The sequence below is a fragment of the Pimephales promelas genome, chromosome 2 (genome assembly GCF_988280905.1).
Source record: "Pimephales promelas chromosome 2, fPimPro1.hap1.1, whole genome shotgun sequence".
NCBI classification, from domain to species: domain Eukaryota; kingdom Metazoa; phylum Chordata; class Actinopteri; order Cypriniformes; family Leuciscidae; genus Pimephales; species Pimephales promelas.
Window position 1 is genome coordinate 4948927 of NC_142770.1, and position 23061 is coordinate 4971987.

Sequence of the window (23061 nt, forward strand, 5' to 3'; positions counted from 1 at the left end):
GGTGGTGGAGTAGAGAGTGCGGGTGCTGAAGCGGAGGGAGGATGGCGCTGCCCTCGTCTTATGGCCGGACCTGACAGGTTTACAACAAAGGGGAAAGGTGGAAGTGCTGATTGAGCTGCCGAGGGCACTGACACTTCTGCTTGGCTTTTCAAAGCTTTACCAGGATACGGAATCAAACTGGTCAACATATATATCACACAGTGGGGCCCCAACATTTATACTCAGGTGAATGGTGTGGCCCAGGTGCGCAGGGGACCGCAAAGGGGCCAACAGAGAAGATTGGCCGGGAACCGCGAGTTGACATTTGGGTGAATTGTTGCAAATTGTTTCACCGCGCTCCGCTCACGGATTGGCCGACGGACGAATTGTTTCACCGCGCTCCGCTCACGGATTGGCCGACGGACGAATTGTTTCACCAAGTCCCGCCTCTGCTCCCCTCGTCTCATTGGCCGGCCGACGAATTGTTTCAGAGGCGCTCGTTCCTCGCATTATAGCCGACAGCCCACCTCGGCCATGCTGGGCGCGTGAGTCGGCGACCTCAGACGTCATTCACGCTTGTCAAAATCCCAATTTACCCCGAATTAACGCTCCCTTGCTGTTTTACTCGATTTATCACAACCTTCAACACAAACGTTTTTTTTTTTTTTTTAAACGCCACAACTGCCTTTTTGCGGTCTTTTTTTGCCCTTTTGCAATCTTTTTGCCCTCTTTTTTTTATTTTTTTGCCTTTTTGCTTTTTTTTGCCTTTTCGCTAACCCGCATTTTTTCGTTGATGTAAGTTTGCATATCATTACTATTTAAACTACATTGTAGCCTATTATATTATTTTTACTTAAACTACATTGTAGCCTATTATATTATTTTTACTTAAACTACATTGTAGCCTACTATATTATTTTTACCTAAACTACATTGTATTGTAGTTTAAAAAAATAGCCTAATCTATTTCACAATATGCCGCTGTGTTTGGTGTTTTCTGCATCTATACATAATCATCAACAACTACTATTTAATATATATATATGCAGAAAAAGGTTAAACAATATAAATACAATATAATGTTTAACACAACAGATTTAAAAATCTACGCAGAAAAAGGTGAAACAATATAAATACAATATATTATTTAACACACATTAATATCTATGCAGAAAAAGGTTAAACAGTATAAATATTAAATGCAATATAATGTTTAACACAACAGATTTTAATATTTGCAGAAAAACGTGAAACACATAATACACGGCAGATGATTTTTATGCATACACAAATAAGCATAATATGATGAATATAATAGTGTGTAATATAATGTTTAATATTTGTGCTTCGGTCGGGATTATAATAGTGTGTAATATAATGTTTAATATTTGTGCTTCGGTCGGGATTCGATCCTACGTTTTGATGGTGTCTCATTTGGACCGCGTTTGTCCGGCCTCTGGATGCCGGCCAATCAGCAGCTCGTATTGTCGAGCGTTTGTCGAGCGTTTTCAGTTGGGCCAATCGGCAGCTCGGATTGTCGAGCGTTTTCAGAGTATACTAACCGTTGATTGGCCCAAAACGCTCGACAAACGCTCGACAGTCCGAGCTGCCGATTGGCCCAAAACTGAAAACGCTCGACAATCCGAGCTGCTGATTGGCCCGAAAACCCTCGACAAACGCTCGACAGCAGACACAGACATGCATATGGCTACATAAAGCTGCATGCTTTAATATATTAAATAAATAAATAAATAAAAAAGGACTGTCTAAAAAATAACACAGCAGCATATGCGTGAAGTAGCTAAACCAACAACGTGGCGGCAACAGAGCCAGTGGCAGCAGCAGATGAGCCAGCTTTGCCCTTCATCTCCCTCAGCCAGTCCTCCACACTCGGCGCTGCGGCAAATGCACATTGCCGTAGCGGGTGTGTCCGGTCTCTACTAATTTTTGTGTGTGCTTCTAATGTGTAAAACTTAAGAGTTAAGAGAACACATGTATGCATTTTTATTTTTTCTCATATAGCCTACATTTAATAAATGTCATGGTTGAATGATCAAATGAAGCAATGGCTTTATGGATTTGTTTTCTCGAGTAAGGGCGGCAAAATGTGTGCCAACCGCGAATGAACAATTCACAATATGTTCACAAATGAATTAGGAGTGCTACTTGGGTGTTACGAGGTGTGTTCCTTTGATGCTCTTCAGTTTGGAGATCCAAGTGTTTCCCAGATAAACAGTAATTCTGAGGCACTCAAAAGGAAAATACATATAAAAAGCCTTTATTTAAACTTGGCTATCCATTAAAAGCATATGCCAACATGTTTCGGCCTCATTGGCCTTCTTCAGGGCAAATATGTTATTTGATTGACGGACCCAGCTAAGAATGTCACATTCCCAGGACGTTCTCAGAACGTCCCCACTGGTGTCAAGGACGTCGCCTAGTAACGTTCCGGGAACGTTCGGAGACGGTCATGATGTGGAGTTCTTTAAAGGTTCGGAGGACGTTATTTTGCGACCTTCACGGAACATTCGGGACGTTCTCAGAACGTTTAGGGGACCATGTTTTATTTGGAAATGTGATGTTCCCAGAACGTTCTCAGAACGTCCCCACTGGTGTCAAACACGTTGCCCAGTAACGTTCCGGGAACGTTCGGAGACGGTCATGATGTGGAGTTCTTTAAAGGTTCGGAGGACGTTATTTTGCGACCTTCACGGAACATTCGGGACGTTCTCAGAACGTCCCCACTGGTGTCAAACACGTTGCCTAGTAACGTTGCGGGAACGTTCGGAGACGGTCATGATGTGGAGTTCTTTAAAGGGTCAGAGGACGTTATTTTGCGACCTTCACAGAACATTCGGGACGTTCTCAGAACGTTTAGGGGACCAATGTTTTATTTGGATATGTGACGTTCCCAGAACGTTCTAAGCCCGTCTCCAGTGTTGTCAAAGACCTGTAGGTAAACAAACTAGAATGCAGAAACTTTTTCAAATTTGTTCTTGAAGAACCTTAATCAGGAATAAGCATGCATTTAACGTTTTAACACATTCAAAGATACAATACAAAGCAGAGATTCGTTATTTATTTATTTATTTTGTGTAATCAAAAAACAGATTATGAATTAATAATAATGTGATCATGCATAGGCGTAATAAATCAACAGTAAATAATATTAGGACAAGACAAAGATTTATGTTAATTTAATGTTATGTAAATTATGAAGTAAAAAGAAAAAACTGAAATATATTTAATTAAATAACTATTAAATATATACAGTGTGTGTGTGTGGTGTGTGTGTGTGTGTGTGTGTGTGAGAGAGAGAGAGAGAGAGAGAGAGAGAGAGTGTGTGTGTGTGTGTGTGTCCTATTCTACAAATTAGCAAACTCATAGGGTCATATTTTTGTTGATAAACATTATCAATTTGGCCAATTATGCACATTTCTTGGTGTATAATGGTGCCAAAAAATTGTTTTATACTTATATAAAAAACTTTCTCTCTGTGACTTTAAATGTACTGATGTCTGACTACTTTACATCTACCACTGTCGAAGGTGCTCAGTTTTGCTATTATAAAACTTATACAGAACATGATAGTAATCAGCCATCCATCCAAAAGCAGAGGTCGGTGTGGTGTACAGGTACATCTGTCCAAGCCAACATCTCATGCCTTGATCCCTTCCGCTGTGGATTCCAGAAAACCTGCAATAAAAAAAAATAGTACAGTTCAAAATCTATCATGCATACATCTCATCTGGTATCACAAATTATCATTCCACGTTCAATAAAAAAATTAGAGTTAGGTTAAATGCTAAATATTACGGCAGGACAATATTGAAAACCTTAAATAAAATATTTTGTTTATCTATTTTGTTTATCTGCTGCTATATATATTGCGATATAAAAACAAATTTCAAGAGATTATTTATTTAGAGTGAATCTGCATTGAAAATTATAAACAAATTACAAGCATAGATAAATTCAAAAGAAGAAAAATACAATTGAAATAAGCAGTGCATGATGTTTTTTTTAGGAAAATCTAACTTATCAGGTACGGAAATTGAATTATCGAATGTAAAATAAGTCTTTACTGAGGTACAGCCTCTCCCTAGTCTTACAAAATGACAAACAACCAGCCTGGAAAACACATGTTGTATGAAGACTGTTTAAAACACCCCTCCTAATCCTCACAGAATTTGCAAGACAATGTCTAATAGTGTGTGTAGTTTCTTCAGTACCGTCAGCATAACCGAAAACATCTGAGCTTATCGATACTGCGGTCTTCCTTAATTTGGCCCCCGTTTAATGTTTAATACCGGGTTTCGGAACCTATTCCTATGCATGGGTGAGTTCATATGGATGAAGGCCTGTTGTGTTCGGTCTCTTGGTTTGTGATAGTGGCAGCTATTGTGAAACTCACCTTCGTCATGTACGATGTCATGTTCAGTGGATGGCATCAAGATCTTGTCCTGAAGAACCACAGGGTCAAATGATTGACATCTCATCTGGTAACAAGAGCATAGCCATAACTTTAAAAACTCTAATGATATCTTTACCCCCTGATAATGTATTGCAGATATACATTCAAACATTTTAAAGGCTAAGAGTATGAGCCATGAGTAAACTGGACAGATATCTGTGAAAAATAACTTGCGTGCCTAAAGTTGTCGACTTCCTGAATTCAGCTTTTGAAAGTAAAAAGAATTTCAGTATTTATCAGAAAAAAAAAAACTACATAAAAAATACCTTTGAGTTGGACAGTATGGTGTCTGTCTCATTGGCTAACATAATTAAAAACACACCAAGAGAAAAAAAAAAAAAAATATATATATATATATATATATACCAATGACCATTATCCTGTTATAATAATAGTTAAATGAATTATTATAACTATGACCATTTTTATAACATTATATTTGCCGCCTATTATTTAGCTTACTGGCTTCTCAAGTAAAATCTCCCTAAAAAAAATGGGGTTAATGATTTTAAAGTGTGTGACTTCATTCAAAAGTATAAATCCTACAGAGTGCAGACCCACAACAATTGAACAGTAACTTATGTTTGAAGTTTTGCTTACTAGTCGAGTTCATAGCCGTGGAGAATGAGATTGTCTTGGACAGGGGGTGCAGCAGGCCAACCAGCATGATGATCTTCTAGAAAATAACATGCAATGTGTCACAGAGCCAACAATGTTAGCACATAGAATTTACAAAAGAACAAAGGGTTTATTACAAGGAAGCAAGCTAGAGCAGAGATAAAATGCAGAAAAGATAAAGAATATATATAAAAAATCTTAAGGTAATATATTGTGCAAAAAACGCATATGAAATTATTATCATGATTAAACAATAATTCCCCCTTTGTTGTGAAGGTTTTTTTCTGTTCCTCCTGAAATCACTTATTATCAATCTTAAGTGACGTCATTAACAGTACGTTACATTGAATTATTTCAGGTTAAATAAAAGCTTACTTCCCACCACCACTGACAAATTACCAGCAAAACAAAACTTTTAAAAACTGTTATCAACACACAAATGTGGTTAAAAACCCAAACTTATGTAAAACAAGAGCTCAATTGTAACGTAAACTTATAGCTGCTTAAGTTAGCTCTTCTGAAAACGGAGATGCTAACGGACTTTTTCGAAGACACAAAACCATTTCTATAAAGTAAATATTCAACAGAAGTGTATCAATTACACGTAAGACATATATCAGGAAGGTTTGTATGTATTATTTGTGTGATTTTGGTAACTAAACTTACCTGAAAGCAGAGAAAACAACAGTGAGAGACGCTAGTTTTGCTGTTTGACAGTTGATGAGGTTTCCTCGTTTCCATGGTTTCCATCTGCTCACGCGCGCTCCTGTCTTTGAATTGCGACTCAATGTTTACGCGCACGTACGCCCATTGAAACCATAGAACACGTCAAAAGGCACGCAGCATTTAAATAAACATTATAACATTTAACAATTTGAAATATCATTAATTTTAAATAATGAAATTAAAACTCATTGTGTAGTTATATGACCCATTCACTTGACAATTATGTTTTTTTATACCATTTTGCTATTGTAAAATAAATAAAGAACTTCGTTCTGTTGGATGTGTTACTTTTCAAAACACATCAAACAGAACAAAAGTTGTTTATTTATACAATAACGTGCTTATTTTTCAATTAAATGTCATCTATAGAATATACAGTACAATACAACAATTTTCAATCTTCATAGCAGATTTGATCCCTTTTTGTGGTAGTTTATTTTGAAAAAATAAGCAGATCTGCCATGTCCTCTTTGTAACGTTGTTAAAGTAATAACGGGGACGTTTATATGACAATCAGAGAACCGTATGGGAACGTTCTGTTGACGTCCCGAATGTCCTTTGTAACGTTGTTGTGTGACCATAGAATAACCAATATCGAACGTACCCCTGAAGTCACATTGGGAACGTTATTATATGACCAACAGAGAACCGTATGGGAACGTTCTGTTGACGTCCCGAATGTCCTCTTTGTAACGTTGTTGTGTGACCATAGAATAACCAGTATGGAACGTCCTCCTGAAGTCACATTGGGAACGTTATTATATGACCAACAGGGGACTGTATGGGAACGTTCTGTTAACGTCCCGAATGTCCTCTTTGTAACGTTTGTTATGTGACCTTAAAATACCCCAAATAGAACGTCCCCCTAAGGTCATATAAGGAACCTTGAACTGCAGCACTTTCATAACCAAAAGAGGACGTTCTATGAACGTCCTCAATGTTCTATAAAGGTTCGGAACTTTCGTTACCTTTAGAGAACTTTTAGGGAACGTTGCATAAGGTCGCGAGAACGTCCCCTCCTACGTGGGGAGCAGCGGCCGCCCCACTACTCTCACGAGTCATGAGTCATTTTGACTCATTCGAGTCATTTCGTCAATTCAAGTGACTTTAAATGTTATACTTTTAACAGCCATATTCCCCGATCACATCGACCTACGCAATGTTGATCCTATAACTAAATTAAGAAATCATAATGCAGTAAAAAAAATATTAGCTACTTTACCTTCCGAGTCTTATGTTCATATGGGTGATCCGTTCATTGCGTCACGTGATCAGGGACTAATGCAGCAGGATGTCGAAACAAAATAAATTATCTGGTTGCGAATATAAAAAGAGACGAATAATAAAGGAAAAAGCACACCAACAACAGAGGGGTTCATTGTTGAAATATATTAATCCAAGAATTTGAAATGACACGCCTTTAAGTCCACCACAGAACCACGAGACCGCTACTATGCCGCTAGCACACTGCACAGCTAACGTTATCGACGTGCTAGCAGCATCCCGAGAGCAGAAGCTAACATCGGCCTGCTTTCAAATCTACCGTCAAGTCCACCATCACCAGGTCAGGAGGAGATTGCTTACTCAGCCAGTGACATTGCTTCCCGTTACTCAGAGAATCGATGCAGTTAAGAGTTTTGCTGCGATGAAGGCCCGAAGGCCCGAAGCGAGCTTTATTCGCGCACTATATTATATATAGGCCTATGGTCTCTGTTTGCTGCATGTTTTGCGTTATATGTAGGCTATGGCATTTTGGTCTTTGTGTGTTGTTGCTGGTTTTGCGTGGCATGTTGGTCTTTGTGTGTTGTTGCAATTATGTGCGCACGAGATTCGTGGTGATTATTTTACTTTTTTTTTTTTTTAATAAATGAAGTCTCAGAAATCTCAGATTTGTCCATTTCATTCAATAAGCCAACAATTGCATAAATATATGAATGTTTAAACGATTGACATGTCCAGTCATATTTAGCCTACATCTAAAACGACTTCAGTTTGGTTCAGAGATACACAACCTTTCAGTCTCAACTCTATAATATTGTTTTGAACATCAAGTGTATGTTGCTTGACAGTTTGATCTGTCAGATGATGCTCAAAAGGAGAAAGTTGTCCTGAATGCTGCGAAAAGCATTTGTCGTGCAATTCCTCTCAATTACGAAGCAAGAAATTCATTTAGCCTATGTGAAGACATTTTTTGACAAGTTTTGTTTGTGGTGAGTGAAAATTAAAATACACTTTAGGCTATAATTCTTGTTTTCGCTCTGTGTTTTCAGGTACTACAAAAATAATTCACCAAGAAAATGCGACGCACATTTGTCAACCAAGACAGCGAAAACAACGCATGGTAAGTGCATTTCAACTATTTCACACATTGAGTCTATATATACATATTTGATAAATTCGTGTCGACATCTGCTAGGAGTTGACTAAAAGGGAGCGAAGATTCAGAATGATCATTAACGTGGCGAATATTGTCAGATTAAGACGGTTGATTTAAAATCGCCTGAGGAAACATTAGAATGTTATCATATCATTACAAATACTAAAAACATTGTTTTTGCTCGGAAACTAAATGTTTGTGTCGTGTTAAAGATGTAAACTCAGTAAGCTCCAGCGAGCCGCTCTGGCGCCAGACTGCAGTGCCGTGCTGCGCTCTAGCGTACAGGCTGCGTACTGCAGGCGTAAACACTGGATTTTTCAGCTGAGACAGTGTGCATTATGAATATTTACAGTTAATTCATAATTAATAACTAATAATTAATAAAAATGAGGAACGCTTCACGAATTTGCGTGTCATCCTTGCGCAGGGGCCATGCTAATCTTCTCTGTATCGTTCCAATTTTAGTATATGTGCTGCCGAAGCAAGCACGAACTGAGAGATTCGAGGAGTGCTATTTATTGCCAGGACCCCCAGGTATGTGTTTTAGTGATGGCAAGTGGATAAACCCCTTTATCTAGTCGCTTGTGTCAAATGTGACTAAGTCATGGTGATATGAACCTGTAAATCTGTAAAAAACATGGTATTTTCAAATCAGCAGTGTTGTTTAGGTGTACCATAGTATAATCTGAGCTCTCTCTAGACCGTATGCAAAGGAAGACTGTCTCTAGTAGCTGTGATAGGTTGTTTGGGTGTGACGTAGAGACGCTCTTTGTCTCCTGTTACACGTCCTCCCCCCTCAGAATGCGCTGTACTTCGCCCATCTGCGGGGGGAGGGCGTTTAACACGAGACAAAGAGTTCCTAACTGTGTCCCACCATGTTCCCACAGAGGCGTCCCATATCACAGCTAGTAGAGACGGGCTTCTATTGCATGGAGTCTACAGCTCAGATACTATCACATTTACGGTCATATTTGTTATAAGTGAGTAGACTAAGTGGTTTGTCCACTAAACCACAGCCCTCGGGCTCCTGACAGGCTTATTTCGCACATGGTCTACTGCTCAAACTTGATCAGTAAGAACACATTTGATATCCAAGTTTCTCGCACAATAGGCTCAGAGACCAGGAAACTCTCTTCAGAACAACTGTGGCAGTGAAAACACTGTGAAAGAATCACAAAACTCAGAATTGGTCTGACGTCAGGCTCAACGGGGGTTGTGCAACATACTTCCGTATTCGGGTCAAACAGGCTGCAGCGCTTCAGGTTCCGGTTCAAAACTGATGTCCATCGCATTAACAAACACTCAAATAGAGAGATACAATATGTTTCAAATATTTTCTAATTCGTTCTAATTCGCATCCATGTGTAGTTTGGTGTGTATAACGGTTTGTGTGTAGAGGTACTATGCAAAAATCACCATTTTCAGAAGAGTGTTTGCTTTTGCATTAGTGTGTGATGTATTGTGTGTAGATTTTGTGAAAAGGAGCTATAGTTAAAGAAATGTAAGAAAGTGGTGTAATTGTATATAAAAAAAACTGCAAATAACACTTAAAAGACACTCACTTGTCGCCATCTAGTGGTGTAATTGTTTTCCCATCACAGGAATAAATTACGTTTTAAAGTCATTTAAAACAGAAAATAAAATATTTTAAGTTGTAACAGTATTTTACAATATTACTGTTTCACAGTATTTTTTTTGATCAAATGAATGCATCTTTGGTATTAAATGTCAAAAAGGCAACAAAACATAAAGTCACTCACTTACACCGGTCAAAAAGACACTCAAAAGACCTTCTTTTGCGGTCTATGCAAAAGACACTCACTTGCCGCCATCTAGTGGTGTAATTGTTTTCCCATCACAGGAATAAATTACGTTTTAAAGTCATTTAAAACAGAAAATAAAATATTTTAAGTTGTAACAATATTTTACAATATTACTGTTTCACAGTATTTTTTTTATCAAATGAATGCATCTTTGGTTTTAAATGTCAAAAAGGCAACAAAACATAAAGTCACTCACTTGCACTGGTCAAAAAGACACTCAAAAGACCTTATGTCTTAGGTCTATGCAAAAGACACTCACTTGCCGCCATCTAGTGGCGTCTTAAAAATAACTCACCCTGAGAAATATTCAGTTTTAACAAAACATATATGAATCATTCATTTACCGATTCCGATGCTATACGAATAATGAATTTGCAAAGACCTTTAAACCATTTTCAACATTTAGCACTAGCCATATTAAAGAAGACTATTGGCATTATTTGAGTTAGTTTTTGTGTGATGCATCTTTTTTTTAAAGCTTTGTACACTGGTAATTGTTCACTGCAATTATATTAACGAACGCGAGCACGAAATAAAAAAAAAATCTCGTTTTGTTATCGATTGGACAAACTAAGCTTTTCAAAGCAATTTGACCACTTGCTTTGCAAAATGCTTCACTGTTTCAAAGCGTTTGAAACTATTAATGGTGTCTGTTAATAGACTATTACTATTATTACTTTTAATTATACTAATGTCTAACTCAAAAAAATTCGTCGAGACTAACGAGGTGTTGCTAGGGTCTTCTAAGGTATTTTGGGTGGTTGCTGTGGTGTTCTAAGGTATTTTGGTGGTGTTCTAAGGTATTTTGGTGGTTGCTAGGGTGTTTTAAGGTATTTTGGGTGGTTGCTATTGTGTTCTAAGGTATTTTGGGTGGTTGCTATGGTGTTCTAAGGTATGTTGGGTGGTTGCTAGGGTGTTCTAAGGTATTTTGGGCAGTTGCTAGCGTGTTCTAAGGTATTTTGGGTGGTTGCTATGGTGTTCTAAGGTATTTTGGGTGGTTGCTATGGTGTTCTAAGGTATGTTGGGTGTTTGCTAGGGTGTTCTAAGGTATTTTGGGCAGTTGCTAGGGTGTTCTAAGGTATTTTGGGTGGTTGCTATGGTGTACTAAGATATGTTTGGTGGTCGCTAGGGTGTTCTAAGGTATTTTGGGCGGTTGCTAGGTTGTTCTGGGTGGTTGCTATGGTGTTCTAAGGTGTTTTGGTTGGTTTCTATGGTGTTCTAAGGTATTTTGGGTGGTTGCTAGGTTGTTCTGGGTGGTTGCTAGGGTGTTCTAAGGTATTTTGGTTGGTTTCTATGGTGTTCTAAGGTATTTTGGGCAGTTGCTAGGGTGTTCTAAGGTATTTTGGGTGGTTGCTAGGTTGTTCTGGGTGGTTGCTAGGGTGTTCTAAGGTATTTTGGGTGGTTGCTAGGGTGTTTTAAGGTATTTTGGTTGGTTGCTAGGGTGTTTTAAGGTATTTTGGTTGGTTGCTAGGGTGTTCTAAGGTATTTTGGGCGGTTGCTAGGTTGTTCTGGGTGGTTGCTAGGGTGTTCTAAGGTATTTTGGGCGGTTGCTAGGGTGTTCTAAGGTATTTTGGGTGGTTGCTAGGGTGATCTAAGGTATTTTGGGTGGTTGCTAGGTTGTTCTGGGTGGTTGCTAGGGTGTTCTAAGGTATTTTGGGTGGTTGCTAGGGTGTTCTAAGGTATTTTGGTTGGTTGCTAGGGTGTTCTAAGGTATTTTGGTTGGTTGCTATGGTGTTGCTAGGGTGTTCTAAGGTATTTTGGGTGGTTGCTAGGTTGTTCTGGGTGGTTGCTATGGTGTTCTAAGGTATTTTGGGTGGTTGCTAGGGTGTTCTTTGGCATTTTGGCTGGTTGCTATGGTGTTGCTAGGGTGTTCTAAGGTATTTTGGGTGGTTGCTAGGGTGTTCTTTGGTATTTTGGCTGGTTGCTATGGTGTTGCTAGGGTGTTCTAAGGTATTTTGGGCGGTTGTTAGATTGTTCTGGGTGGTTGCTATGGTGTTCTAACTAAGGTATTTTGGTTGGTTGCTAGGGTGATCTAAGGTATTTTGGGTGGTTACTAGGTTGTTCTGGGTGGTTGCTAGGGTGTTCTAAGGTATTTTGGTTGGTTGCTATGGTGTTGCTAGGGTGTTCTAAGGTATTTTGGGTGGTTGCTAGGTTGTTCTGGGTGGTTGCCATGGTGTTCTAAGGTATTTTGGTTGGTTGCTATGGTGTTGCTAGGGTGTTCTAAGGTATTTTGGGCGGTTTCTATGGTGTTCTAAGGTATTTTGGGTGGTTGCTAGGTTGTTCTGGGTGGTTGCTATTCTAAGGTATTTTGGTGGGTTGCTATGGTGTTGCTAGGGTGTTCTAAAGTATTTTGGGTGGTTGCTAGGGTGTTCTAAGGTATTTCGTGTGGTTGCTATGGTGTCCTAAGGTATGTTGGGTGGTCGCTAGGGTGGTCTAAGGTATTTTGGGCGGTTGCTAGGGTATTCTAATGTATTTTGGGTGGTTGCTATGGTGTTCTAAGGTATTTTGGGTGGTTGCTAGGGTGTTTTAAGGTATTTTGGTTGGTTGCTATGGTGGTGCTAGGGTGCTCTAAGGTATTTTGGCTGGTTACTAGGGTGTTCTGGGTGGTTGCTGTGGATTTGCTAGGGTGTTTTAAGGTATTTTGGTTGGTTTCTATGGTGTTGCTAGGGTGTTCTACGGTATTTTGGGTGGTTGCTAGGGTGTTTTGGGTGGTTGGGTGGGTTTTTAAATGAATTTTGGGTTATTAGGGTGTTCTAAGGTATTTTTGGTGGTTGTTAGGGTGTTTCTAGGGTGTTCTGAGGTATTTTAGGGTGTTGTTAGGGTATTTTGAGTGGTTGCTAGGGTGTTCTGGGAAGTTGCTATGGTGAACTATTTGTGAGTTTTAAAGTTCATAAGTATGAATTCATGAGTTTATACGTTTATGAGATTATAAGTGTATAAATTCATGAGATTATAAGTTTAAATAAGTCGTTACTTTTGTTTGTTTGTTTTTTCGCACAAAAAGTATTCTCGTCGCTTGATAAACGTATAGTTGAGCCACTGTAGTCACATGGAATATTTAAACATTTTCTTCAATGACTTTCTGGGCCGTCAAGTTTCAATCCTTTAGGAGCCTATGTAGCAGTGATCCAGCTCTCAGATTCAATCAAAAATATCTTTATTTGTGTTCCGAAGACGAACAAAGGTCTTACTGGGTTGGTACAGCATGGGGGTGAGTAATTAATGACTTCATTTTCATTTTTGGGTGAACTAACCCTTTAAGCACGAATGATTTAGTTAGTGCTATTTTGTGCATTCACGCGTTTGACGCAACATCGGTCCTGCCGCCCAAGTTGAAAAATCTGAACTTTGGCGTCAATTCGCGCTGCATTAACCAAGGGGGTAATCCATCGACCGGAAGTTGAAGCCTCGCGGGAGCTGACATCTTGTTGCAGAACTTCACTTGCGTTAGCATTCCCATTGACTCCCATTCATTTTGGTGTTGAATAACTCTGCATCTGAGGTGTTTGAAGACCCCATTTGTCCTTTATTTATTTCTAAAGAAACACGACAATGTATAAATAGCTCCATTACCTTGTAGCTTATGTTATGGCCCCGTAGAAGCAGTTTTAGTGAAAGTAGGCTAACGATTGCGTCATACCCACGCGACTCTCTATCGCACAGGAGAGACATTACTGTATGGACAGGAGAAGAAGCTTGTGCGCAATCGGGGAAACGTGGAGGCAAAATGACAAAATAATTAATCAGAATACCTAGCAAAAGTTTCTCCTGCTCCTAGCTCATGGACAGCTCCTACTCACACTCTCCACCTCTGCAAGTTTCGGAAGGGAATGATTCAGATATATGCCTCAGCCAAAGACAGACGGGTTGCTCACGTCACATCTACGTCGTCAAGCTCTGTTTGAGTCTGCGCGTCAGGGACGGAAGTGCTAAAAAATCGCCAAAAGCGGGCTTCAATCGTCTCAATGGAGTTCCAATGAGATCGCTCTGTCCATTTCTTTTACCGTCTATGGTGTTGAGTGGCGGGATGATGTCCCAAAAGGCTTGTGTACTCTTCTGCTACACACTCAAAATGATTTTTTTTCTTCACACAAAAAAAAAGAGTACATACTTTTAGGGAGTATATGTTTGTTTAATTTTAGTCTCGTTTTTGCTCAAATTGTTGTACCCTCACATGCTCTATCCAGTCTCGTTCAAGTTAGACGTGTCTCTGTTGTTTGGATTAAATTTAGTACTGCAATTATCTTCTGAATCTTCGTGTTTGCTTCACACACATCCCGGTGTTGTGACAATGTCTCCTCTCGACGGTTCATCCAGCAGGAGGCGCTCTGAGCATATTGGAGATAATGTGCACTAAAATGTTGAATCTTTTCAGTTTAAAATTGTGTTCCAAACTAGGTGATCCGTGGGTACAACTAGGTATGATATGAGAATTAGCTCATCAAAACTAAACATGAATTTAGGAAACCATTAACCCAGGCCTCTCCGCTTCTCCGTTTCTCTAGAAGAAAAGAGAAAAGTTAAACACGCATGTGCTTCAAGAGTTATTTTTGCTCAGATTCACCGAGATAAGCAGAGATCTCAAACACGAAGTCAAATCTAATTGGACGCTGCAAAGGGTTTCCTGTTTGTTTTATATATGCACAGAAATGTGGTTTGATCTGTCTGGTGGATAAACAGCTTCTGCTGGGTTTGTCCACCTTCTCTCCTGCTAATATGACTCTTTTAATCTTCCACTCCACACAAAACATCTTTATACTGAAATAAAGGGCTGTCGAATAAGGGTCAGAGGTCAAACAGGATTGACGCTCACAACGTAAATTGAAGTAGATATGTATCTAATCCAACACTCATGCAGTTTTACTCGACTAATACAGGGCCAGAATTCATTTAAAAATATAAGATCAGCAACAGCTTTATTTTCATGACTTCCTCTGATAACTGCGATTGTGGTTGAAACCTGTTGAGAGACGATTAAACCAGATAAATATCACAGTTCAGTCGTGATTCCTATCAGAGTGTTATTAGACATTTTAAGGGTCCCTTTTGTAAGGTTTTCAGTGAACCAATGAAGAAAATGTTTCTCAAATTAGTTTTGTTCTGTTTGTGGCATCTGGATGGTGAGTTTAAAAAGTGTTTTTAAGGCTTCAGTTGCTTCTGTTTTAGTACTATGATACAGTACTGGTGAAATTATGAGATTATTAACATTGACTGTTATTGTCATCATGTATAAGGTACTGATTTGTAAAGTTTCGATTCAGGTCTAAACTCATTTATTACGGATATATTCAATAAATCGGAATCTACAGCATTTGTTTAAGTGTGACATTACTCTTATCTAAGGAAAAGTTTCTTATTTTATTTAGTTACTGATCCATGTAACATGATGTCTGGGTATTTTTACATTTCATTCAACATCTTTTCTGTTTTTACTTCTGCTGAATGTTTTAATTAAAGTATTTTAGTGAAGGCTTCATCAAACCGAAATCAAGTTATTTAAAGCTTTAATCTGTGTCAAACCCTCTGCTCTTCAGGTGTGTTTGGACGGAGATTCGGTCACTCTGTACTTTGGTAGTATTGACATGAAGGATGGAAATCAAATTCGGTGGTGGATTGGAAAATATTTACTAGCTGAAATAAATGTAATTAATGACAGCATCGCTGTATATGATGATGCTGCTGATAGGAGATTCAGAGACAGACTGAAGGTGGACAATCAAACTGGATCTCTGACCATCACACACATCACAACTGAACACACTGGAGTTTATGAAGTAAATACCAACCAACCAATGCGGACAGTTTTCATTCTCACTATCAACTGTGAGTTAAATATTTGTTTCCCTTTTTTTTTTTAATCACTCCAACACCATTTTACTATATTATGTAAATTAGATATGTCAAACTATTTACTTTCTTAAACAATCAAAACGCTATTTAAAAGTTAATCTGACAAACCCTGTTCCTGTTTGTTCTCCATGTGTGTGTTTGGTGATGCAGATAAGGTGACATCGGTGTCCGTGTCGGAGGGAGATCCAGTCACTTTAAGCCCTGGGCTCACTGAAACATGCTTACGTGAGAGTACCTTACGCTGGGAGTCTGAAACAGAAACACACTCTCTCACTGATGGGAGATTCAGAGACGGACTGGAGCTGGACAATCAAACTGGATCTCTGACCATCACAAACATCAAAACTGAGCATGCTGGAACCTATAAACTTTATATAACTAGAGAAAAATCACTATTACCATCATCATCATCAACAAAAACATTCAATGTCTCGGTCTATGGTGAGTAGAATTGTCCTGTACTTCAAATTCTCATTTATTAACCGTTTCACACGTAAGTTTTACTCACATTAGAATGTGAATAAAACATGTTTTCAAACTGAAATGATTATTATTGCCGCTTCAACATCAGTGTATTTCACAAACTACCAGTATGTTTTTTTTTCTTGTACCTACTAAATGAAAAAACGACTAAATTTTTTTTTCTTGTACTTATGTGTATTTAAATGTCTGAAACCTAAAATAACATTTTGTGGTAAGAAAAAAAAACACACACACACACACACACACACACATCCGTCTCTGGCTCAGCACCAGTCATATATCACAACTATTGAGTGTTTACTTATTTTATAGTTTGGCATGACAGACTGTGTAAATACTCACTCAACACTGAACTGAAAATACGATTGTTGATTAGATTTATGTCATAACAAATCTCAGAGTTGATTATTGTTTCTGCAGAGCAAGAACAAGACTTGCTATTGTCAAAACACACACGACACACTGCTGTGAGCAAGATGTATGGCGTACATGAATTACCCGTAGCAGATCTAGACAGGTGCCAGCGTGGGATTCACTAAAGTACAGGGGTTTCAGTCCCGCGATGCACACGGGGCGTTTTCCGAGGGTGTGGCCATCACACCCCTTTCCAAAAAAAATAAAATAATAATTTGCAGGTCACCGCACATGCGCAGAGTATAGTGCCTTCTTTCCGCGCGCTTTTCAAATTACTGAACTGATTGTTGATGATGGGGAGCAGACTGGACAATCAAGGACAAAACAGAGGATTCTGTAATTTTTTGAGGGTTTATTATGATCAAGAGTGTAAGAAAAAGTGAAGTGGTCGAAGATCTCAAAAATGAAGTTTATTTACAGCATAGCAGTGGCAAGGCACACGAAGCACCTTGGGTTCACCGGCGTCAGAATGAACCCTGAACATTCAAATCTTCAACCTTTTATCCTCTTACTGGCCTCTTAATGTAAATGAAGTTGCTCTTGTCGTAACAGCTGTGTTCTGTCTTTGATCTTCTTTCAAATAAGAACGGCCAAATGTTTAAAGCAATACGGCCAAATGTTTAAGGTGATAACATCTCTTTGAAGCCCCCCCTAATCAAGATGGTTCTTGAATACCTGCTGTCCTTCCCACTCTATAGGTGATAAACGTGACTCTGTGATACGTTTAAGATTGTAAGGAATTGATTCTATGATAAATAAGCTCTTTTAAGTGAAGGAACATTTCAATCTATATTGGAGTGGAAGTTTGATCGGAGTAGACTGTAATTTCTTACAAGAGGCAAACGTTTTGTGAAGGTTTTGTAAAAGATTTTGTTTTTGTAAAAAGTTTTTGTAAAAGATGCGGAAGGAAGGATTCTAATGTAAGGAGTGGTTTCACGTGAGATAACGTTACTTGTCCTAACTGTACATCTGCATCAGATACCTGTGTGTGTGTTTACAGGGGTTTCACGAGATACCTGTCCTAACTGTACATCTGCATCAGATACCTGTGTACTGTGATACTGTGATACCACTGCACTGCTAATGCTAATGCTAAAGTTTGAGCAAATACAGCAGGAACCAATCATCTGTGCCCTTTAGAGAATCATGTGCAATTAGCCTGCTCCATCTAGAGTTTCATAACAGAACTTTGTATTTGTTCATATTTCTCCTTATTCTCTCATGTTTTCCAGCTCGTCTGCCTGTTCCTGTCATCATCAGTAACTCTTCACAATGTTCATCATCATCGTCATCAAATTGTTCATTGGTGTGTTCATCATCAGTGTTGAGTGTGTGTGATGCGACTCTGTCCTGGTACGCAGGAATGAGTGTATTGTCCAGCATCAGTGTGTGTGATCTCAGCATCAGTCTCTCTCTACCTCTGGAGGTGGAATATCAGGATAAAAACACCTACAGCTGTGTGCTGAACAATCCCATCAGCAACCAGACCACACATCTGGACATCAACACACTCTGCACACACACATGTGCAGGTACAACAGCAGCACTGATCATATTAACGTTTATTGACTGATTTGGTCTCAGTTTGATGTTTTATTCCTCAGAGTCTGTCCACTTTTGTGGTCATACTGAAGCTGTGATCCGATTGGTCCTCTCTGCTCTGGTGGGCGTGGCCACTGTCCTTGTTCTGGTTTATGACATCAGATCCAGAAGAGCTGAACAAGATCAAGCACATATTCACACGTCAGGTACCTAACTGATGATGTCACATTTCTCACAAACTGGTTTTGGATAAATATTTGTTTGATTTATGGCTTTATATGTTCATCTTTTTCAGGAAGTTTTGGAATTTAAAGCAGCACGCGGAACATCAAATGTTCTTCAAGTGTATTTTGTGTTTTTTTAGTGTTTTTATCCTTATAAATGTATCTCTTTGCATTTTCAGTGTCTGATCATTTTAGATACCATTTGAAGGGCTTTATTGTTTATATTACCTTTAGACATGTAAAACTAATGAATAAAGAGACATAGATCTCGCGTTACTGCTACCGCTCTCCAATTGTCATTATGTATTTTTTTTTTTGCCTTTATCAATAAAGTTCTCACTCTGAGTCTCTCCATATTTTATTACATTTATTATGTCGAGTCGCGTCTCCTGGAGGAATACAAACGTTATACATATTTGAACAGTTCAGCACTGCGCCTTTAAATATTTTTTTTAAATCATTATATTTGTACCTCTGCAAGATTTTCTAGAGCAAACCATCACATAGCCTACAGCTAAAACATTTTTTTTTTTTATTAATTTACTGGAAAATGTAAATTTATATAACTCTTTTCACTCAAGGTTTAATAGAAACGTGTAAAGCCCTCTTAGTTTTCATAAAACTAAGAGGGCCAGAATTCATTTGAAAATGTGCGATCAGCTTGTTGATTCTCACGATGTTAAAGGAGACAGACGTGTGAGCGGAAAGTGTGACCGAGGTCACAGCCAGATAAATATCACAGTTCGGTTGTGTTTCACATCAATTTGACTTTTTTTTCTGACATTTTAAGCATCACTATCGTGGGGTTTTCAGTGAACCAATGAAGAAAATGTTAGTGAAACTTGGCTATTTATTCACTATTCTCATTTAAGAGCGTTACAACATGCATCTGTGAAAAACTGCATGGAAGCTTACATAATAATAATTTTAAAAAAATCATGAACTGGTAGCCTAAATCATAACTATGGCATTAAAAATGTAAGAATTATGAGACAAACAATTGAAATTACACCAATATTATATAATATGAGGAACACCAATATTATGACATAGGCCTAGCCTACTAAGTGATAATTATGAGACAAAGTCGAAACTTTAAACAATAAAGTAGGCTAGATATTTTGAGATAAAAAGTACAAATGATGACAAGTTAACATTAATGCCATCATTTTGACCTTTATGTCATAATTATGCCTTTGGCCTGTGTGATAATTTTGAGCTTTTGATCTCATAAGTATTTTAGTGAAAATCATTAGTCATAATTTTCGACATTTTTCTACTAAATGTGTTGTTTTTTGTGGTGATAAGATCCAGGAGTATAGCTGAGAGATTAAAAATGTCTACAAAATTTGCCTCATTTTAAATGAACGCTAAAAACAGTGGAAAATTAACCTCTGTGAAATTTAACTCACGTAGCCTAGCCCATGGTACGCTAATGTGATTTTCCCTTTATATCTTTCAAAGTGGCATTTTGGCGCAATTTTTTTCAGAAAGTTTCTTCATACCATGTGTTGCCTACTTGAAAAGTATAAAGTAAAAAGTAAAAATATCAGACTTGTCTAAAATGAACACAAGAAACTTACTTTTGCTATGGTTAAATAAATGTTCAGTAATATCTTCAATATATAGGCTAGTAGCCTATATATTTTTTTAAATTCTGTAGTGTTGATATGGCAACTAGAAAATTCGTCCCGCTAACCTCCATAATGTGTCGTGTTTCAAATTAATGCCAGTTGGAGCTCCTAATCAAATGATAACATTAATTACTGCCAGGTGGTGGTGGTTACTTAATTGAATTAACGAGATGAATGCGTTCCTGATATCCCTGTCCTCAGTGGAGATGATTCAGAGACGCTTCAGTAAACAGTGAAAGCATATAGCTTGAGAGAAGCTTAAAGGTGTTTGAAGAGTGGCTTGATGAGGGTTAGTTTTTGTGGATTTGTCCTCATGGCTGGGAGATTTTTGTTTGGAAAGAGCTCATTTTAGCCCTTTTTCTCTTTGCTGTTGGCGGATTTAAAGAACCAGGTAAATACCATTAGGCTATGAAGTGAACGGAAGCATTTCTGTTTTTAAGTTGGAGTTGTTCACTAAACTTTATAGATGGTGAAAATGAGCTTTGTGAACCATTGAAGCTTTCCTTCAACACCATTACTATTCGTTTATTGCCATCCAGTAATCAAATGGATGATGGTCCTGTTTTTTTTTTTTCTCTCTCACAGGTTATTCATGGTGAATTTCCCTGCGGTGATTGAGTCTGGATCTGACTCCAAATTATGCATTACTCTTCTGAAACCCACGATGACCGATTCTCTGCTCGATGAGGAAAACAAGACGACTCCACTTGTGAAGCATGTTTCTTCAGAGCTACAAACTACATGCGGCAAAAAAGCAGGTGTGGCAATAGGTGCTTTTTCTTTGTTTTTTGTTTTTTTTTGCTTTGCAACTACTACAAAACACTTCATATACAATTACACAGCCAGCTACAGGGCTTTCGTTCCTTGAGTATGAGGGGTTCCTCAAAAGTGCAAATATACCACACAAAAGGTCAAATGAACACAAAATCAAACCATACAGTCAGCTATTTACAACAAACATCAGGTGTGTTTATTTGTTGTTGGGTTTTTTTGTGCCAATCCTCAAAACAGTTTATCTAATTACTCCTAATGCAACGTCTATCACATCCCATCTTGCGTTCTTTTACGAACGCGTCGATATACGTGTACACTTTTTTTAATATAAAGTTTAAATGATCATATTTCCGTTTTTACTTGGTCTATCAACACAAAACAAAAAATAAAATAGAATTTCAAGCCAGCACATTCGACAGAAGTGGACGGCAGCGCTCAACGTGAATTTGTTTTTATGCTTCGACGTCTTAAACTGGACATGTGACTTCATCACGCCGGCGTGATCGGCGAAGTTCTCTGCAGGCTCCTCGGGTAGATGAAGATTCGGTGCTGAAGGTTGAAGTTCAAGGGAACGTCTTCAGAGCGACTGAAGGAAGCAAAATCATGTTCAGACGTTATTTGCCTTTTTACAACCCAGGACAAACGGGTGAGTTGTGTATGACTCTTGGTTGAAGCTATCATTTTCAAAAATGCATTATGCAATATATGTGAGTTTGTTCGTGTCTTTGCAGTTAATTTCAGAGTTGTCTCCGTGGATCCCAAATTTGTGCCTTTTGATCAAATGGTAAGACCAGATGTTTCACCATTTTGAGTGTTCTGACCATAAATGAAAAGCAAATTAAATGCAGGTTCTTTTAAGATGCAGAAATTTCAACTGAAATGTTTATTATTCCTTTCTTTGTCTTGCAGTACAATCTGGTCGTGGTGGAGGTGAGTTTGCTTCGGTGTAAGACTTTGAATGGAGCCAATGCAGCTTTTTGCACTTTTCTTTCTTTGCAGATTTTCTCTGAGCTGTTAATTTGTTTTAATAGGACAAAGATAATAACCGAATCTTTGTGAACCTTTGAAGCTTTCCTTCAACACCATTACTACTCTTCGTTTATTGCCATCCAGTAATCAAATGGATGATGGTCCTGTTTTTTTTTTTTTTTCCTCTCTCACAGGTTATTCATGGTGAATTTCCCTGCGGTGATTGAGTCTGGATCTGACTCCAAATTATGCATTACTCTTCTGAAACCCACGATGACCGATTCTCTGCTCGATGAGGAAAACAAGACGACTCCACTTGTGAAGCATGTTTCTTCAGAGCTACAAACTACATACAGCAAAAAAGCAGGTGTGGCAATAGGTGCTTTTTCTTTGTTTTTGGTTTTTTTTTTGCTTTGCAACTACAAAACACTTCATGTACAATTACACAGCCAGCTACAGGGCTTTCGTTCCTTGAGTATGAGGGGTTCCTCAAAAGTGCAAATATACCACACAAAAGGTCAAATGAACACAAAATCAAACCATACAGTCAGCTATTTACAACAAATATCAGGTGTGTTTATTTGTTGTTGGGTTTTTTTTTATCTGTGCCAATCCTCAAAACAGTTTATCTAATTACTCCTAATGCAACGTCTATCACATCCCATCTTGCGTTCTTTTACGAACGCGTCGATATACGTGTACACTTTTTTTTATATAAAGTTTAAATGATCATATTTCCGTTTTTACTTGGTCTATCAACACAAAACAAAAAATAAAATAGAATTTCAAGCCAGCACATTCGACAGAAGTGGACGGCAGCGCTCAACGTGAATTTGTTTTTATGCTTCGACGTCTTAAACTGGACATGTGACTTCATCACGCCGGCGTGATCGGCGAAGTTCTCTGCAGGCTCCTCGGGTAGATGGAGATTCGGTGCTGAAGGTTGAAGTTCAAGGGAACGTCTTCAGAGCGACTGAAGGAAGCAAAATCATGTTCAGACGTTATTTGCCTTTTTACAACCCAGGACAAACGGGTGAGTTGTGTATGACTCTTGGTTGAAGCTATCATCTTCAAAAATGCATTATGCAATATATGTGAGTTTGTTCGTGTCTTTGCAGTTAATTTCAGAGTTGTCTCCGTGGATCCCAAATTTGTGCCTTTTGATCAAATGGTA

General features: G+C 38.4%; 1 protein-coding gene, 1 long non-coding RNA gene and 1 other non-coding gene across 4 annotated transcripts; 1 reads left to right on the top strand and 2 right to left on the bottom strand.

The window, feature by feature from the left end:
• Positions 1–2760: 2760 nt before the first annotated feature.
• Positions 2761–5926, bottom strand: LOC120463572 (uncharacterized). Of its 2 annotated transcripts, none has more exons than XR_016146970.1 (4): positions 5738–5926; positions 5054–5129; positions 4394–4442; positions 2761–3675 (listed from the first exon to the last, which is right to left on the bottom strand). It is a non-coding gene; the product is annotated as an uncharacterized LOC120463572 (long non-coding RNA). The 2 variants fall into 2 exon arrangements; XR_005618534.2 differs by having other exon boundaries at positions 4394–4478.
• A 2630-nt stretch (positions 5927–8556) lies between these two features.
• On the bottom strand, positions 8557–8663 carry LOC120486850 (U6 spliceosomal RNA). Its single transcript, XR_005624295.1, has one exon. It is a non-coding gene; the product is annotated as a U6 spliceosomal RNA (small nuclear RNA).
• Positions 8664–15537: 6874 nt separating this feature from the next.
• On the top strand, positions 15538–18399 carry LOC148995757 (uncharacterized). The gene is made up of 3 exons (XM_089121508.1): positions 15538–15820; positions 15998–16288; positions 17977–18399. The coding sequence occupies exons 1-3, from the start codon at positions 15580–15582 to the stop codon at positions 18315–18317; spliced, it is 873 nt and encodes a 290-aa protein (XP_088977634.1). The 5' UTR covers positions 15538–15579; the 3' UTR covers positions 18318–18399.
• The last annotated feature ends 4662 nt before the right edge of the window (positions 18400–23061 follow it).

Bases quoted from the DNA above. Each gene is read 5' to 3' on its own strand.
- LOC148995757 (XM_089121508.1), top strand. From the start codon at position 15,580: ATGAAGGATGGAAATCAAATTCGGTGGTGGATTGGAAAATATTTACTA. The intron at 15,821-15,997 runs GTGAGTTAAATA...TTGGTGATGCAG, and splicing joins TTTCATTCTCACTATCAACT to ATAAGGTGACATCGGTGTCC. The intron at 16,289-17,976 runs GTGAGTAGAATT...CATGTTTTCCAG, and splicing joins ATTCAATGTCTCGGTCTATG to CTCGTCTGCCTGTTCCTGTC.